A 19022-nucleotide genomic window follows, 5' to 3' on the forward strand; every position below is an offset into this window, starting at 1 on the left:
TAGTCCTGGTTTGGTCCTGGTTTAGTCTTGGTTTAGTCTTGGTTTGGTCCTGTTTTAGTCCTGGTTTGGTCCTCTTTTAGTCCTGGTTTGGTCCTCTTTTGGTCCTGGTTTAGTCCTGGTTTGGTCTTGGTTTGGTCCTGTTTTAGTCCTGGTTTGGTCCTCTTTTAGTCCTGGTTTGGTCCTGGTTTAGTCCTAGTTTAGTCCTGGTTTAGTCCTGGGTTGGTCCTGGTTTGGTCCTGTTTAGTCATGGTTTAGTCATGGTTTAGTCCTGGGTTGGTCCTGGTTTAGTCCTAGTTTAGTCCTGGTTTAGTCCTGGGTTGGTCCTGGTTTGGTCCTGGTTTAGTTCTGTTTTAGTCCTGGTTTAGTCCTGTTTTAGTCCTGGTTTAGTCCTGGGTTGGTCCTGTTTTAGTCCTGGTTTGGTCCCCTTTTGGGCCTGGTTTGGTCCTGGTTTGGTCCTCTTTTAGTCCTGGTTTGGTCCTGGTTTAGTCCTGGTTTAGTCCTGGTTTAGTCCTGTTTTAGTCCTGTTTTAGTCCTGGTTTGGTCCTGGTTTAGTCCTGGTTTGGTCCTGGTTTTGTCCTGTTTTGGTCCTGGTTTAGTCCTGGTTTGGTCCTGGTTTAGTCCTGTTTTAGTCCTGGTTTGGTCCTGGTTTAGTCCTGGTTTGGTCCTGGTTTAGTCCTGTTTTAGTCCTGGTTTGGTCCTGCTTTAGTCCTGTTTTAGTCCTGGTTTGGTCCTGGTTTAGTCCTGTTTTAGTCCTGGTTTGGTCCTGGTTTAGTCCTGGTTTGGTCCTGGTTTAGTCCTGTTTTAGTCCTGGTTTGGTCCTGGTTTAGTCCTGGTTTGGTCCTGGTTTAGTCCTGTTTTAGTCCTGGTTTGGTCCTGGTTTAGTCCTGGTTTGGTCCTGGTTTAGTCCTGTTTTAGTCCTGGTTTGGTCCTGGTTTAGTCCTGGTTTGGTCCTGGTTTAGTCCTGGTTTGGTCCTGGTTTAGTCCTGGTTTAGTCCTGGTTTGGTCCTGGTTTAGTCCTGGTTTAGTCCTGGTTTAGTCCTGGTTTAGTCCTGGTTTGGTCCTGGTTTAGTCCTGTTTTAGTCCTGGTTTGGTCCTGCTTTAGTCCTGTTTTAGTCCTGGTTTGGTCCTGGTTTAGTCCTGGTTTAGTCCTGGTTTGGTCCTGGTTTAGTCCTGGTTTGGTCCTGGTTTAGTCCTGGTTTGGTCCTGGTTTAGTCCTGTTTTACTCCTGGTTTGGTCCTGGTTTAGTCCTGGTTTGGTCCTGGTTTAGTCCTGTTTTAGTCCTGGTTTGGTCCTGGTTTAGTCCTGTTTTGGTCCTGGTTTAGTCCTGGTTTGGTCCTGGTTTAGTCCTGTTTTAGTCCTGGTTTGGTCCTGGTTTAGTCCTGGTTTAGTCCTGGTTTGGTCCTGGTTTAGTCCTGTTTTAGTCCTGGTTTGGTCCTGGTTTAGTCCTGGTTTAGTCCTGGTTTAGTCCTGGTTTGGTCCTGGTTTAGTCCTGTTTTAGTCCTGGTTTGGTCCTGGTTTAGTCCTGGTTTGGTCCTGGTTTAGTCCTGTTTTAGTCCTGGTTTGGTCCTGGTTTAGTCCTGGTTTGGTCCTGGTTTAGTCCTGGTTTAGTCCTGGTTTGGTCCTGGTTTAGTCCTGTTTTAGTCCTGGTTTGGTCCTGGTTTAGTCCTGTTTTAGTCCTGGTTTGGTCCTGGTTTAGTCCTGGTTTAGTCCTGGTTTAGTCCTGGTTTAGTCCTGGTTTAGTCCTGGTTTGGTCCTGGTTTAGTCCTGTTTTAGTCCTGGTTTGGTCCTGGTTTAGTCCTGTTTTAGTACTGGTTTAGTCCTGGTTTGGTCCTGGTTTAGTCCTGTTTTAGTCCTGGTTTGGTCCTGGTTTAGTCCTGTTTTAGTCCTGGTTTGGTCCTGGTTTAGTCCTGGTTTGGTCCTGTTTTAGTCCTGGTTTAGTCCTGGTTTAGTCCTGTTTTAGTCCTGTTTTAGTCCTGTTTTAGTCCTGGTTTGGTCCTGGTTTAGTCCTGGTTTGGTCCTGGTTTTGTCCTGTTTTGGTCCTGGTTTAGTCCTGGTTTGGTCCTGGTTTAGTCCTGTTTTAGTGCTGGTTTGGTCCTGGTTTAGTCCTGGTTTAGTCCTGGTTTGGTCCTGGTTTAGTCCTGGTTTAGTCCTGGTTTAGTCCTGGTTTGGTCCTGGTTTAGTCCTGTTTTAGTCCTGGTTTGGTCCTGGTTTAGTCCTGGTTTAGTCCTGTTTTAGTCCTGGTTTGGTCCTGGTTTAGTCCTGGTTTAGTCCTGGTTTGGTCCTGGTTTAGTCCTGGTTTAGTCCTGGTTTGGTCCTGGTTTAGTCCTGTTTTAGTCCTGGTTTGGTCCTGGTTTAGTCCTGGTTTGGTCCTGGTTTAGTCCTGTTTTAGTCCTGGTTTGGTCCTGCTTTAGTCCTGTTTTAGTCCTGGTTTGGTCCTGGTTTAGTCCTGTTTTAGTCCTGGTTTGGTCCTGGTTTAGTCCTGGTTTGGTCCTGGTTTAGTCCTGTTTTAGTCCTGGTTTGGTCCTGGTTTAGTCCTGGTTTGGTCCTGGTTTAGTCCTGGTTTGGTCCTGGTTTAGTCCTGGTTTGGTCCTGGTTTAGTCCTGGTTTGGTCCTGGTTTAGTCCTGTTTTAGTCCTGGTTTGGTCCTGGTTTAGTCCTGGTTTGGTCCTGGTTTAGTCCTGGTTTAGTCCTGTTTTAGTCCTGGTTTGGTCCTGGTTTAGTCCTGTTTTAGTCCTGTTTTAGTCCTGGTTTGGTCCTGGTTTAGTCCTGTTTTAGTCCTGGTTTGGTCCTGGTTTAGTCCTGGTTTGGTCCTGGTTTAGTCCTGTTTTAGTCCTGGTTTGGTCCTGGTTTAGTCCTGGTTTGGTCCTGGTTTAGTCCTGTTTTAGTCCTGGTTTGGTCCTGCTTTAGTCCTGTTTTAGTCCTGGTTTGGTCCTGGTTTAGTCCTGTTTTAGTCCTGGTTTGGTCCTGGTTTAGTCCTGGTTTGGTCCTGGTTTAGTCCTGGTTTGGTCCTGGTTTAGTCCTGTTTTAGTCCTGGTTTGGTCCTGGTTTAGTCCTGGTTTGGTCCTGGTTTAGTCCTGGTTTAGTCCTGTTTTAGTCCTGGTTTGGTCCTGGTTTAGTCCTGGTTTAGTCCTGGTTTGGTCCTGGTTTAGTCCTGGTTTAGTCCTGTTTTAGTCCTGGTTTGGTCCTGCTTTAGTCCTGTTTTAGTCCTGGTTTGGTCCTGGTTTAGTCCTGGTTTGGTCCTCTTTTAGTCCTGGTGTGGTCCTGGTTTAGTCCTGGTTTGGTCCTGGTTTAGTCCTGGTTTGGTCCTGGTTTAGTCCTGGTTTAGTCCTGTTTTAGTCCTGGTTTGGTCCTGGTTTAGTCCTGGTTTAGTCCTGGTTTGGTCCTGGTTTAGTCCTGGTTTAGTCCTGTTTTAGTCCTGGTTTGGTCCTGCTTTAGTCCTGTTTTAGTCCTGGTTTGGTCCTGGTTTAGTCCTGGTTTGGTCCTCTTTTAGTCCTGGTGTGGTCCTGGTTTAGTCCTGGTTTGGTCCTGGTTTAGTCCTGGTTTGGTCCTGGTTTAGTCCTGTTTTAGTCCTGGTTTGGTCCTGCTTTAGTCCTGTTTTAGTCCTGGTTTGGTCCTGGTTTAGTCCTGTTTTAGTCCTGGTTTGGTCCTGGTTTAGTCCTGGTTTGGTCCTGGTTTAGTCCTGTTTTAGTCCTGGTTTGGTCCTGGTTTAGTCCTGGTTTAGTCCTGGTTTGGTCCTGGTTTAGTCCTGGTTTGGTCCTGGTTTAGTCCTGTTTTAGTCCTGGTTTGGTCCTGGTTTAGTCCTGGTTTGGTCCTGGTTTAGTCCTGTTTTAGTCCTGGTTTGGTCCTGGTTTAGTCCTGTTTTAGTCCTGGTTTGTTCCTGGTTTAGTCCTGTTTTGGTCCTGGTTTGGTCCTGGTTTAGTCCTGGTTTGGTCCTGGTTTAGTCCTGTTTTAGTCCTGGTTTGGTCCTGGTTTAGTCCTGGTTTAGTCCTGGTTTAGTCCTGGTTTGGTCCTGGTTTAGTCCTGTTTTAGTCCTGGTTTGGTCCTGGTTTGGTTCTGGTTGTTTGTTGATGTGTCGTTGTCATGATGATTTGCAGCTCTCGTTCGTGGTGGACCTGCCCCCCCTTTCCCTCTCCGTGTACCATGTGACCACATCTTCCTCTGGCCCCGCTCCCAGGTCTCAGTACAGGGTTTTGGGGTCTGAGTTCCAGGCAGCCGGGTTCTCTGTGAGTCCGGTCCAGACTGAGTCCGACCTGAGCATCAGAAACTCTCACCTGGAAGTGTTTGGCTCCGCCCCCTCGGGACTCATGCAGGTGAGCAGCTCCGCCCCCTTTCACCTGTGCTTCTATTGGACCAATCAGGACGTAGAGTCCTGTTTGGTGTTTTCATAAGTCTCATTTCTGTTGGTGGCAACTCTCTCTCTCCCCTCCTCCCTCTCTACTCTCTCCTCCCTCTCTACTCTCCTCTCCCTCTGACTCTCTCTCTCTCTCACTCTCCTCCCTCTCTACTCTCCTCCCTGACTCACTCTCTCTCTCCACCCCTCCCTCTCTCCTCTCCTCCCTCTGACTCACTCCCTCTCTCCTCTCCTCCCTCTGACTCTCTCTCTCTCCTCCCCTCCCTCTGACTCTCTCTCTCCTCTCCTCCTTTTGTCTCACTCTCCTCCTCCTCCGTCTGTCTCACCTGTGCAGAAGCTCCGCCTCCCCTCCGGACAGGTGCGTCAGGTGCAGGTGCAGTTCCTGTGGTACGGCACGAGGAGCGACCACAGGGACAAGAGCGGAGCGTACCTGTTTCTCCCGGGAGATGAGGGGTCAAAGGTGAGCTGCTCCTCAAAGCTCCTGTCACATGGAGCATGTGAGATCTGTGTTCTCATGCTCCTCACAAACACGTTTATCACATGGAGCATGTGAGATCTGTGTTCTCATGCTCCTCACAAACACGTTTATCACATGGAGCATGTGAGATCTGTGTTCTCATGCTCCTCACAAACACGTTTATCACATTATTATTAGTCTGTCCACAACAAAACACACCTCCAGGTCTGTGATGAGGAAACAGTGTTTGAATAGATCAGAAAATAATCATATGGACCTTTAATAAAATGGAGTATTATTAGACCATTATTTTTCTCCAGTTTGCACTTTGCAGCTGATGTCATCAACATTCTCTGATGGTGTGATGCTAACAGTAGGTACTGCTCTGTCTGAAGCTCTGTTAACTTAAGGTTTATTTTAACACAATCTGACCATAAAGAGCTGATTTATCTGATCTGTGCTGTTACACAAGTCCCTCTCAAATAACACTTCATTCACAAGCTAGCTAGCATTTGTCTCATTGATATTCATGTTTGCAGCCGTATGATTGGTCGCAGCCTCCGGTGGTGCGGGTTTCTGTTGGTCCGGTGTTCTCTGACATTACTTCCTGTTTCCAACACGTCACTCACACAGTGCGGCTCTTTCACATTAAAGGTGAGGCTTTTACTTTGAAAACCCTGGCATTCCAGTCCCTTTGAATCACACCAGAGAAGGCAGGGGCCTCCCGAACCTGAGACGTCGCCTCAAAAAGAAAAACATTAAAGAGGGGGGTATTTCACAAATCTGGCTCCCTCATCAAAAACATGAAGAGGTTTTAGCTGTCATCCATGTTTGAGTAATCTAGCGATCTCTCTTGAGCCCTATTCAAACCCTCCTTACAGTTCAATTCAATTTATTTTTGTAAAGAGCCACTCAACTAAGAGCCAGAGCCACTAAAATAAGGGCCAGAGAGGGGTCCACCCGCGACAGGACGGTAGCCACTCCAGCCAGGCACCGGCTCACCCGGCCGGGCACCGGCTCATCCAGCCAGGCAAGGGAGGGTCCGGGTCCACAGAACAGGATCAGGGCACAGGAGGACATTTAGGGTCCAGTCATCACCGCGTGGTCAGCGGGAGGGCATCCGAAACAGTTGTACTCCCCAGAGGGGAGTGAACAGCAATGAACAAACTCCAGGTGAACTGAATAGTGAATGTTGTTGACAGAAAATAGGAGGAAACAGAGGATAGTCTCAGGTCTCCATACTTCCCCCAAAGCTGCTCATGAGGCAGCTTAACTTAAACTGCTGGTTTTATTTCTGCTCTTAACTGTCCTGGACATGAGCTCAGTCAAACGTTTTACGTCTGGTCTTAAATGTAGAGACTGTGGAGCCTCTTTAACATGGACAGGAGAACTTCCAGTGAGGCAGCACCATGTAAAGTCGTGTCTTGTCTAGCTCCACACAGATATTTTCTTTTAACAAATATTTCGCTTTGGAAATAGCGCAATGCTAATGCTAATGCTAACATACCTGGCCCAGCCTGCCCAGATGAGGACGCAGCAGTGACCAACAAGTTCTTAATGCAATCACTGCACTTAATCAAGAGTTGTTTGACAAAATAGATGAAAAAGCAAGACACAAGTGGAACTACGCAATGCAGTTGGGAAGATTGATCTGAGGCTGGATGCACAAACTGGAGTCAGTGAACATTCAGACGTTATCACTGCCTTGGAGTCGGATGTGTCAAGTGTGAAGAAGGATCTTGATCACTCCGTGTTTCACTCAGATTTTAACAGTAAGAGTAGAGGAGTGGCCATTTTTATACACAGGGATGTGCAATATGTGCAGACTAAGACACTAAAGGACAGAAATGACCACGATGGCTGGGGACCTGAACTGCACCTTGACTCCAGCCCATACCCCATAGAAGTAAATATCCTGTCTTTAACCTGCAGTGTGTCTTGCACTAAAGCACGAGGGTAGTGTTCACATATTTATCCTGTGAAGTATCTTGCTATAGGGCACGAGGGCAGGTCGATGCAGATCCAGAACACTGTGGACATCAGGTCAGAATTTAACAGGGAACTCGTAATGCGATTGGTCACCGACATCTCCAATGGGAACCGCTTCTTCTCTGACCTCAACGGCTTCCAGGTTAGTGGCTAATAGCTAGCAACTAATGGCTAACAGCTAATGGCTAACAGTATGGCTCAGTTTTGAACACATCTCTTAACCAGCTCAAACATATATTAAAGTAAATAAACGTGTAATAGTGCTTAGGTTTGATCAAACAAGAAAAGTTGAACAAACAAATCAGAGAATTTCCACATCTCCAGGTCCTCCCTAATCCCAGGACCTCCTCTATGACCTACTCCATGACCTTCTCCATGATTTCCACTAGAGCTCTATAACCTCCTCCATGATCTCCATGACCTCATCTCTAACCTCCTTCATGACCTCCTCCATGACCCCTATGACCCTCTCTGACCTCCCTTGGCTTTGGGTTAACTCTGAATGGGCTAGTGGATCAGGGTACTGTTTTGATGATGACCTCTATGACCTCCTCCATGACCTTCTTTATTACCTCTCCCATGACCTCCATGACCGCCTCCATGACCTCCTCTATAATCTTCTCTATGACCTCTATGACCTCCTCTATGATCTCCTGACGTCTATGACCTCCTTTCTGACCTCCTTCCAGACCTCCTCTATGACCTACTCCATGACCTCCTTCATGACTGCCTCCATGACCTTCTCCATGATCTCCTCTAGAGCTTTATAACCTCCTCCATGACCTAATTTTTGACCTCCTCCACGACCTCCTCTATGATCTCCCTCTAAATGGAGTAGTGGGTCAGGGCAGTGTTTCAAAGATGACCTCTATAACCTCCTCTATGACCTCCTTTATGACCTCCTCTATGACCGCCATGACCTCTTCTCTAACCTCCTTCATGACCTCTATGACCTCTCTGACCTCCTTTATGACCTCCTCTATGACCTCCTTTATAACCTCCTCTATGACCGCCATGACCTCTTCTCTAACCTCCTTCATGACCTCCATGACCTCTCTGACCTCCTTTATGACCTCCTCTATGACCTCCTTTATAACCTCCTCTATGACCTCCATGACCTCTTCTCTAACCTCCTTCATGACCTCTATGACCTCTCTGACCTCCTTTATGACCTCCTCTATGACCTCCTTTATAACCTCCTCTATGACCTCCTCTATGACCTCTTCTCTAACCTCCTTCATGACCTCTATGACCTCTCTGACCTCCTCTCTGACCTCCTTTATAACCTCCTCTGTGACCTCCATGACCTCTTCTCTAACCTCCTTCATGACCTCTATGACCTCCTCTCTGACCTCCCTTAGGTTAGAGTTAACCCTAAATGGGGTAGTGGGTCAGGGCAGTGTTTTGATAGTGTTTCAAACAAAGTAAATTAAAATAAAACTCCTGAAAACCTGATTTCTTTTTGTGTTTCAGATGCTGCAGAGACGGACTCTCAGTAAACTTCCTCTTCAGGCGAATTTCTACCCCATGACCTCAGCAGCTTTTCTCCAAGACGAGGAACAGACCAGAGACCAGAGCCGGAGCAGACTCACCCTCCTGTCAGCACAGAGCCAAGCTGTGGCTGCACTAAAGCCAGGTACAGACCAGGTCTAAACCAGGACTAAACTGGGTCTAGACCAGGACTAAACCAGGTCTAAACCAGGACTAAACTGGGTCTAGATCAGCACTAAACCAGGTCTAAACCAGGACTAAACTGGGTCTAGACCAGGACTAAACCAGGTCTAAACCAGGACTAAACTGGGTTTAGATCAGCACTAAACCAGGTCTAAACCAGGACTAAACTGGGTCTAGACCAGGACTAAACTGGGTCTAGACCAGGACTAAACCAGGTCTAAACCAGGACTAAACCAGGTCTAGACCAGGACTAAACTGGGTCTAGACCAGGACTAAACCAGGTCTAAACCAGGACTAAACCAGGTCTAGACCAGGACTAAACCGGGTCTAGACCAGGACTAAACCAGGTCTAAACCAGGACTAAACTGGGTCTAGATCAGTACTAAACCAGGTCTAAACCAGGACTAAACTGGGTCTAGATCAGTACTAAACCAGGTCTAAACCAGGACTAAACTGGGTCTAGACCAGGACTAAACCAGGTCTAAACTGGGTCTAGACCAGGACTAAACCAGGTCTAAACCAGGACTTAACTTGGTACAGACCAGCTCTAAACCAGGACTAAACTGGGTCTAGACCAGGTCTAAACCAGGTCTAAACTGGGTCTAGATCAGGACTAAACCAGGACTAAACAGAACTAAATCTGATCTAAACCGGCTCTAAACCAGCTCCTAACCAGGGCTAAATCAGGACTAAATCAGGACTAAATCAGGTCTAAACCAGAACTAAACCAGTACTAAACCAGGACAAAATGAGATCTAAACCAGGACTAAATCAGGGCTAAACCAGGACTAAACCAAGATTAAATCAGGTCTAAAGCAGGACTAAACCAAGGTTAGGGCTCCTGGCTAAACCAGGAGTTAAAAGGAGTAAATCAAGTCTAAACCAGGCCTAGACCAGGCCTAGACCAGGTCTTGACCAGGACTAAACCAGGTCTAAACCAGGTCTTAAACAGGTCTTAACCAGGTCTAAACCAGGACTAAACCAGGTCTTTCTCTGCAGGAGTCCTGGAGGTGGTGTTGGACCGCAGGCTGCAGCAGGACGATAATCGAGGACTGGGCCAAGGCGTGACAGATAACAAGCTCACACAGAGTCTGTTCCATCTGCTGCTAGAGGTACCACCTAACCCCGCCCCCTACCACCTAACCCCACCCCTAACCCAGAGTTTGTTCCATCTGCTGCTGTAGATACCACCTACCTCCGCCCCCTACCACATATCCCCCGTCACCATTAAAAATGTATGAGCCCAAAATAGCGCCCCCTGTAGGGAGAGTGGGGACTTTCAGACACAGCCTGTGTTTTCTTTTTAACACTATTTCCTGGTCTGGACTTTTGCTGCTTTGCGTCTAAGTGTGGGCCTAAACCAGGACTAAACCAGAACTAAACCAGGACTAAACTAGGACTAAACTAGGTCTACACCAAGTCTAAACCAGGACTAAAGCAGGTCTACACCAACTCTAAACCAGGTCTACACCAACTCTAAACCAGGTCTAAACCAGGACTAAACTAGGTCTACACCAAGTCTAAATCAGGTCTAAACCAGGACTAAACCAGGACTAAACCAGGTCTACACCAACTCTAAACCAGGTCTAAACCAGGACTAAATTAGGTCTACACCAAGTCTAAACCAGATCTAAACCGGGACTAAACCGGGACTAAACCGGGACTAAACCAGGACTAAACTGGGTCTACACCAGGTCTACACCAGGTCTACACCAGATCTAAACCAGGACTAAACCAGGACTAAACCAGGACCAAACCAGGACTAAACTAGGTCCAAACCAGGTCTAAACCAGGACTAAACTAGGTCTACACCAAGTCTAAACCAGGACTAAACCAGGAATAAACCAGGTCTAAACCAGGACTGAACTAGGTCTACACCAAATCTAAACCAGGTCTAAGCCAGGACTAAACCAGGACTAAACCAGGACTAAACAAGGACTAAACCAGAACTAAACCAGGACTAAACTAGGTCTAAACCAGGTCTAAACCAGGTCTAAACCAGGTCTAAACCCGGTCTAAACCTGGACTAAACCTGGACTAAACCTGGACTAAACCTGGACTAAACCAGGTCTACACCAGGTCTAAACCAGGACTAAACCAGGACTAAACCAGGTCTACACCAGGTCTACACCAGGTCTAAACTAGGACTAAACCAGGACTAAACCAGGACTAAACCAGGACTAAACCAGGACTAAACCAGGTCTAAACCAGGACTAAACCAGGACTAAACTAGGTCTAAATGTGAGTCTAAACCAGGCTGAAACTAGAGCTAAACCAGGTCTAAAACAGGTCTAAATATGAGTCTAAACCAGGACTAAATGTGGACTAAACGTGGACTAAACCAGGACTAAACCAAGTCTAAACTAGGTCTACACCAGGTCTGAGAGTGGGTCTAAGACCTGGTGTAGACCTGGTGTAGACCTGGTGTAGACCTGGTGTAGACCTGGTGTAGACCTGGTGTAGACCTGGTGTAGACCTGGTTTAGACCTGGTGTAGACCTGGTGTAGACCTGGTTTAGACCTGGTTTAGACCTGGTTTAGGTCTACACTAGATCTAAGTGTGGGGGACTCTGTGACTCTGGATCATTTGAGTTTAAACCTGTTGAAACGTCAGAGCATCTGAAAACCTGAAGATAAAGACTCCTAACCATGTCTCCTCTCTCCTCGTCTCCTCGTCCCCTCTTCTCTCTCCTCATCTCCTTTCTCAATGTCTCCTCTTCCCTTATGTCCTTGTCTCCTCTCTCCTTGTCTCCTACAGGAAGTGGGTGTACCCTGGGGGTCTCACCTGTCGCTGCTCTCTCACCTGAGCTCGCTGTCAATCACTCACCCTGCCGTGACCATGGCAACACCTGGAATCTCTGCCCACCCACCCCAGCTCCGCCCCTTCATCGCCATTGACTCCTCCCTCCCATGTGACTTGCACCTCCTCAACATGAGAACCCTGGAGAATCAACAGGTGAGATCCTTTTAGCGTGAACATGAGATGTTTAAGGTTAGTACTTCCCACGTTTTCCACGTTTCATCGAGCGAGTGAAGCGTTTTCCACGTTTCATCGAGCAGGCCAAGCATTTTCCATGTTTCATTGCACAGGCGAACATTCTCCACGGTTCATCGAGCGAGTGAAGCGTTGTCCACATTTCATCAAGTGGGCGAAGCATTTTCCACGTTTAAAGCGGATACAGCGGTGCGAACGCGGCGAAGGGGCTTTTAAGCATTAACAACAAGTGTGAAGAATGAGCGGCGTTTAACGCGAGGGAAGCACAGAGCGACCACAGCGAGCACCGAAGGCGTCGTATTTACGGCCTGATTGGATCTGTATTAATCACGTGTCCTTTTAAATAGAGGATTCGGCGCGGGCTGAGCTGCTCTTTCATCAAACCCATGTTCATGATCCATGTTCATGATCCATGTTTATTTTTATGATGAAACTCTGTCACATGTCAATGAGAAAAGTCTCATCTGAAAGTTTCATCACTAAAGTCAATGTGTCCTCTTTTGTCTCATTAGTGTTTTTGACAAAATTTTTAATACATTTTTTTTAGAAAGCCCAGGCCGACCCTTCCTGTATGTGTTTTATAAGATTTTTTGAATAATAATAATAATAATAATAATAGTGTAGTAGTATAGTATATGTATACTTTACGTACCTCTTTTAACAAGGTCAATGAGTCTAAATATACCCCTATAGAATGTGTCATTTTAAGGGCTTCAAACATCATAACTCCAGCAACTACAAGGATGAAAAAATTCAATTCAACTCAATTAATTTTTGTAAAGCCCAAAATCACAACAGCAGTTGCCGCTTTTTGGCTGAACATGAAAATTAATTTAACCAACAGAAAGTTAGAAAATCAACAATGAAAGAGAAACAGACAAGCAAATTAATCAACAGAAAACAAGTAAATGGAGATGTGTCCTAGAGCGCCCCCTGTCCTTAGACCCTCCTCCTGCAGGAACCACTGTCCCAGAGCGCCCCCTGTCCTTAGACCCTCCTTTTCAGCAAGGAAAAACCAAAAAAAAAAAAAAAACAGTGGAGAAAAAGAGAAACCTCGAGGAGAACCACAGTGAAGGAGAGATCCACTCCCATGGAGGAACAGCTGCAGATGTGTCCACGACTAATGTGCATCAGTTAAGAGCCAGAGCCACTCAATTAAGAGCCAGAGCCACTCAACGAGCGAACAGAGCATCCAACTAAAGAAACAGAGCGTCCAACAAGAGAACAGAGCATCCAATGCCATAACCAAGCATCCAGTGTGTGAACAGAGTGTCCAGCCCATGAACAGAGCATCCAATGAGCAAACAGAGGGTCCACCGCATGAACGCTCAAGACGTGCGGCATCAATATTAGGTTGCCGCCACTCTGACGCTTGAAAACGCGCAGCAGATACACAGGGTGGCCTAGACACGTGTCCACCATAGACTTTAGACGTAAACTGGACACCCTGCGGGCATCAGGGTGTCCATAAGGCTCTCATGTTCACTCTCTAAGGCTCTCATGCTTTCATTATGGTTATGATCCTGACTGTTCTTATCATGTGACACAGGAAGCAGGAAGTCCGTCGCAGGAAGTAGCTCTGCTGTTGCACAGGAAGGGCTTTGACTGCAGCTCTGCCCCGGACCCGGAGCCCAAATGCACATGGAGTGTGCACGAGGAGGTACTTTTTCTCTTTTAGCAAGGTTAGGTTAGGGCATCTGGCTTAGCTCAAAGCTGAGTGAGATGTGATAGGAGCTGTCGTTGTCTAAGTTAGAAAGAGTCAAACTTAGATCTGACACACCTGAGACTACAGAACACAGGCCAAACACATGTGTGACCACAGAACACAGGACAAACACATGTGTGACCACAGAACACAGGACAAACACATGTGTGACCACAGAACAGGGCCAGAAAGGGCCAGAGCCGCTCAACTAAGGGCCAGAGCCGCTTAACTAAGAGCCAGAGGGAGGCCCGTCCACAGCAGGGCCAGAGCCACTCCAGCCAGGCACTGGGTCATCCAGCCAGGTGAGGAAAGGGAGTGCCAGGCGAGATGTGTGACTGCAGAACACGGGACAAACACTCTTAAAATAGCTACACATGTTATTAAAAAGGGGCAAATCGGGCAGTGATTGTAGCCTGTCTTTCATTTACACCTGTCTCACAGGGGGTTTACCTGGAGCGTTAAAGTCAGTATAAAACATTTTTTTATAAAACCTTTTTGTTGTTCTCAGATAAACTTGTCCCAGGTCCTGGCGCCGCTCCATCTGCGCTCGCTGCGTCAGTCTGGACTCACTCTGCTGCAATTGGATGACCAGCCAGTATCTGCCCAGCAACAGGAGTATGTGCACAAAATCCCACCAATGGAAATCCGCGCTTTCAGAGTGCAGCTGCAGTGAGCAACCAATCAGAGACCAGTATCAGGGAGAGGACCAATTAGAAGCGAGTGTGAGGTGACCACAGGCATGAATGTGACGTGAGACAGTTCAGACTTTAAATGCTTTAACACGAGAATGTCTCCTGAGAGAATGTATTTATAAAAATATGTTTTTATGTAGAAGTTTTTAAAATGAAGAGTGGGGTGGGGTGTTCTTATTACCGGGTTTGGGTTAATGAATCTCATATTGACCTGTCTCTAGTCCATTCCCGTTATGGGCTGGACACAAGGAGGAGATGTCGCTGCTCTATTCATTTCCAATGAGACGTTCTGTTACACTGTGGAAATGGGCAGTGTCCCTCAGCACTACAGCCAATCAGAGAGGGCTTCAGAGAGCACTGAGCTGGACACAGTATATTCACTGTGTGATTATCTTTTTCACAAACCACTACAGGAAAATATCAAAGAAAGCCAGTGCTTTCCTGCCCTTCCTTTAGCAACACTGTCAATCAAACCTGTTGCTAATGCTAGCGGGAGCAACCTCTGGGAAAAAAGGTGCCCGATTGGTCTGTTACTAATTCATATCTTGATTTGGAGGACAAAATAGTTAAATAAAAACCTCAAGATCATGTAGAGTGGGTTAAAAACAAAATATTTAGGTCAGGTCTACAGTTTTTTACACAGAAAGTGAATTGGGGCCAGAGTTGAGTTGCTCCCATGCTCACTTCCTTTTAGAAACACGGCTAACAGGTTAGCTATGTCCCTTTTATATATATTTATATATATAATATATATATATATTTACATATATATATATGTCTATGGCCTGAATGCTCCCCGGGGACTTTGTTCACCTTAGCCACTGTCTTCTCTTAGTGGCATAACCTGTAAGGTTTGCCACTACACCCCCTCTCACCAGGGGATAACCGTTTCAAACCTCACACAGCCCTGTCAGTCCAACTGACAGACCAGGGCATCTGGAGTAAAACCTGAGCCGAGCCTAAAGCTCCCAGTGTCGGATGAGTTGAAGCCACTGTTACACTGCCCTCTTCTATGAGGAGAAGGTTTAAATGTGAAGGAATCGTTCTGTTTATCTCTGTACATGTTTCTACTGTGCTCTTTTTAAATTCAATAAAGGATTTTAATTTGTGGCTCCTCGATTTTCTGTAGAATTTTTAAATAATTAATAATGTATATATATATATATATGTATGTGTGTGTAAACCGTCAGTCATCCAGGTCTGATCCATAGCAAAAGACAAAGTTTAAATCTGTCAACTGGACAAATCGTTGTAGGAGTGAATTCAATTCAATTCATTTTATTTTTGTAATGCCCAAAATCACAACAACAGTTGTCTCGAAGGGTGTTCATGTTTTGGTTGATGGGGGAAACCGGAGTACCCGGAGGAAACCCATCCAGACACGAGGAGAAACATGCAAAACTCCACACAGAAAGGCCTGGGCGACCCGGGGATCAACCAAACCTTCTGCTGTGAGACATGAGCCACTCAGCCACCGTGCTGCCTACACACAAAAACAAACAGGAAAATCAAACAACAGGAAAATCAGACAAAACAAGAAAAATCGGCCAGGCGAGGATGAGGGAGGGGGGCGGAGGAGGGCCAGGCGAGGAGGAGGAAGACCAGGCAAGGAGGAGGTCCAACAGGTGAGAACTGGTTAAAACACATAAAGATCCTGAGACAGAATGTTTTCTTTAAATCTTGTTTAAATTTTTTACAGACGGCCACAGCTTTACAGGCTCTGGGGCTCAAAGGCATAATTCACACTCGTGTCATGTTGGAAAGTATCTGGGTGTGTAGAAACGAGCCAATCAGGATCAAACTGGCTGATTTTGGCCAATGTATTAGGAGGAAAAAGGCACTACCAGGCATGAGAGTTAAACATGTCAGCTGCAGATAAGGCAGACTGTACTGTACTATGAACAGAGGGGGGTAGAACAGGCAAAAATGGGAATTAAGTAAGAGTTAGGTCTGTCATGATAACAAAAATCCAAGTGTGATATATTGCTTAAATAAATATAGATGATACATGATAATATTGAAACTAACTCAATAACCCTAAAACAAAATTATATGTTTAAAAAATGCTGAAAATTGCAGAATGAAACACTTTAATAGTTTGTATCTATAATGAGTCGTAGAGGTGATTTATTAAACAGTTCAAATCTAATCGTAGTACAGAAAAATTATAAATAGTCTACACTACAAAGAAAGAGGACCCACAGTATAGACTGACCCCCAAAAATGATGGTTCCAGCTCTAGATGTAATGAACAATAAGGTGATATAGTAACTATTGTGACAAGCCTATGTAATGTTACTTTAAAATAATAATACTCAAAATAATGGCAAAAAAAAAGAAACTAAGTATTTGGGGAAACTATAACTTGGATACTGACGGGTCAGATGAAGAGCGGTTCAGAAGCCCCTTATGACGAGTGTAAAAACAAGGCCGTTTACGTCGCCCGGACCGGCGTCACCGGGGCCCCACCCTGGAGCCAGGCCTGGGGTGGGTGTTCGACAGTGAGCGCCTGGTGGCCGGGCCTTTCCCCACGGGGCCTGGCCGGGCTCAGCCCGAAGGAGTGACGTGGGGCCATCCTCATGTGGACCCACCACCCGCGAGAGGATCCGTAAGGGGCCGGTGCTTGAAGATCTGGGCGGCAGTCGAAGGCGGGGGCCTCGATGACCGGATCTCTGGACATGGAGACTAGCTCTGGGGACATGGAATGTCACCTCACTGGGGGGGAAGGAGCCGGAGCTTGTGTGGGAGGTTGAGCGTTACCGACTAGATATAGTCGGCCTCGCCTCCACGCACAGCTTGGGCTTTGGAACCCAACTTCTTGAGAGGGGCTGGACTCTCCATTTCTCTGGCATTGCCCGTGGGAAGAGGCGGCGAGCTGGTGTGGGCTTGCTCATTGCCCCACAGCTCAGCCGCTTCGTGTTGGGGTTCACTCCGGTGAACGAGAGGGTCGCGTCCCTGCGCCTTCAGGTCGGGGACAGGTCTCTCACTGTTGTGTCGGCCTACGGGCCAAGCAGCAGTGCAAAGTACCCGGCCTTCTTGGAGTCCCTGGGAGGGGTACTAGACAGTGCACCAACCGGGGACTCCGTTGTTCTCCTGGGGGACTTCAACGCCCATGTGGGTAACAACAGTGACACCTGGAGGGGCATGATTGGGAAGAACAGCCTCCCTGATCTGAACCCGAGCGTTGTTTTGTTATTGGACTTCTGTGCTAGTCACAGTTTGTCCATAACAAACACCATGTTCGAGCACAAGGTCCATCAGTGCACGTGGCACCAGGACACTCTAGGTCGGAGGTCGATGATCGACGTCGTGTCGTGTCATCTGACCTCCGACCGCGTGTCTTGGACACTCGGGTGAAGAGAGGGGCTGAGCTGTCAACCGATCACCACCTGGTGGTGAGTTGGATCCGCTGGCGGAGGAGGAAGCCGGACAGACCTGGCAGACCCAAGTGTATTGTAAGGGTCTGTTGGGAACACCTGGCAGAGCCCTCTGTCAGGGGGGTCTTCAACTCACACCTCCGGGAGAACTTCTCCCTGATCCCGGGGGAGGCTGAAGACATGGACTCCGAGTGGGCCATGTTCTCTACCTCTATTGTCAATGCGGCTGCTCGTAGCTGTGGTCGTAAGGTCTGTGGTGCTTGTCGCGGCGGCAATCCCCGAACCCGGTGGTGGACACCGGAAGTAAGGGATGCCGTCAAGCTGAAGAAGGAGTCCTATCGAGCCTTGTTGGCTCGTGGGACTCCTGAGGCAGCCGATGAGTACCGGCGGGCCAAGTGGGCCAAGTGTGCCGTGGCTCGTGCGGTCGCAGAGGCAAAAACTCGGGGTTGGGAGGAGTTCAGGGAGGCCATGGAGAAGGACTATCGGACGGCCTCAAAGTAATTCTGGCAAACCGTCAGACGCCTCAGGAGGGGGAAGCAGTGCTTCACCAACTCTGTTTACAGTGCGGGTGGAGAGGCTGCTGACCTCGACTGGGGATGTTGTCGGGCGGTGGAAGGAATACTTTGAGGATCTCCTCAATGCCCCCGTCATGTCTTCCGAGGAGGAAGCAGAGACTGGGGACCTGGAGGCGGACTCGTCCATCACCCTGGCTGAAGTCACCGAGGTGGTTAGCTGTCATGATCCGCACTGTCCGCTCCTGGTTTTACTCCTGTCCTGCTCTTTCCCTCCCTCACCTGCCAGATCTGGGCTGGGCTCCTGGCTCCTCCTGCGCGCACCTGCAGCCCATCAGTGCAATCAACACACCTGCTGTGCATAAAAGGAGAAGAGACTCGGAGCGGGATCTTTGTCATGTCACGTCTTTCCTGCCTGCGTTCCTGTCGTCCCTGTGTTTTTGTCGTGCTCCGGTCCTGGATGTCTCCTGCCTGCTCTGCCCTACGCCCGTCTGGTCTGCCTGTCGTCCTGTGGTCCCTTCAGTTCCCCGGTCCCTGTGTTTCCTGTGTTCCTGCTCACCTGCTCACCTCCGGATCACCCGCTGTTTGTACTTGTCCTATCCTTACAATAAATCCTGTAAATATTCCCCGAGTCTGCATCCTTTGGTCCGCTACACTCACCCGTTAAGACATTAGCAAGCTCCTCAGTGGCAAGGCTCCGGGGGTGGACGAGATCCGTCCCGAGTACCTCAAGTCTCTGGATGTTGTGGGACTGTTTTGGCTGACACGTCTCTGCAACATCGCGTGGCGGTCGGGGACAGTACCACTGGAGTGGCAGACCGGGGTGGTGGTCCCTCTGTATAAGAAGGGGGACCGGAGGGTGTGTTCCAATTACAGGGGAATCACACTCCTCAGCCTTCCCGGTAAGGTCTACTCCAGGGTACTGGAGAGGAGAATCTGACCGATAGTCGAACCTCGGATTCAGGAGGAGAAGTGTGGTTTTCGTCCCGGTCGTGGAACACTGGACCAGCTCTATACTCTCCATCGGGTCCTTGAGGGTTCATGGGAGTTTGCCCAACCAGTCCACGTGTGTTTTGTAGATTTGGAGAAGGCATTCCACCGTGTCCCTCGTGGTGTCCTTTGGGGACTGCTCCGGGAGTATGGGGTCCGGGGCCCTTTGCTAAGGGCTGTCCGGTCCCTGTATGACCAGAGCAGGAGCTGTGTTCGCATTGCCGGCAATAAGTCAGACCTGTTCCCGGTGCATGTTGGACTCCGCCAGGGCTGCCCTTTGTC

The 19022-nt window shown here is 48.0% G+C and overlaps 1 protein-coding gene across 3 annotated transcripts in view; it reads left to right on the top strand.

Moving 5' to 3' along the window:
• man2a1 (mannosidase, alpha, class 2A, member 1) overlaps positions 1-14956 on the top strand; it is a 31726-nt gene extending 16770 nt beyond the window's left edge. For 2 of the 3 annotated variants that reach the window (XM_055225634.1, XM_055225635.1), the window contains 9 exons: positions 4094-4309; positions 4685-4810; positions 5347-5461; positions 6805-6938; positions 8270-8432; positions 9470-9582; positions 11228-11425; positions 13014-13124; positions 13678-14956. In XM_055225634.1, the coding sequence (XP_055081609.1) occupies positions 4094-4309; positions 4685-4810; positions 5347-5461; positions 6805-6938; positions 8270-8432; positions 9470-9582; positions 11228-11425; positions 13014-13124; positions 13678-13842 (1341 nt within the window). In that variant the 3' untranslated portion in view covers positions 13843-14956. The remainder of the gene's footprint in view (positions 1-4093; positions 4310-4684; positions 4811-5346; positions 5462-6804; positions 6939-8269; positions 8433-9469; positions 9583-11227; positions 11426-13013; positions 13125-13677) is intronic. The other variant, XM_033976203.2, reaches the window with a different exon arrangement.
• Positions 14957-19022: the final 4066 nt, after the last annotated feature.

Source organism: Periophthalmus magnuspinnatus, chromosome 12 (assembly GCF_009829125.3).
Source record: "Periophthalmus magnuspinnatus isolate fPerMag1 chromosome 12, fPerMag1.2.pri, whole genome shotgun sequence".
Taxonomy (NCBI): domain Eukaryota; kingdom Metazoa; phylum Chordata; class Actinopteri; order Gobiiformes; family Gobiidae; genus Periophthalmus; species Periophthalmus magnuspinnatus.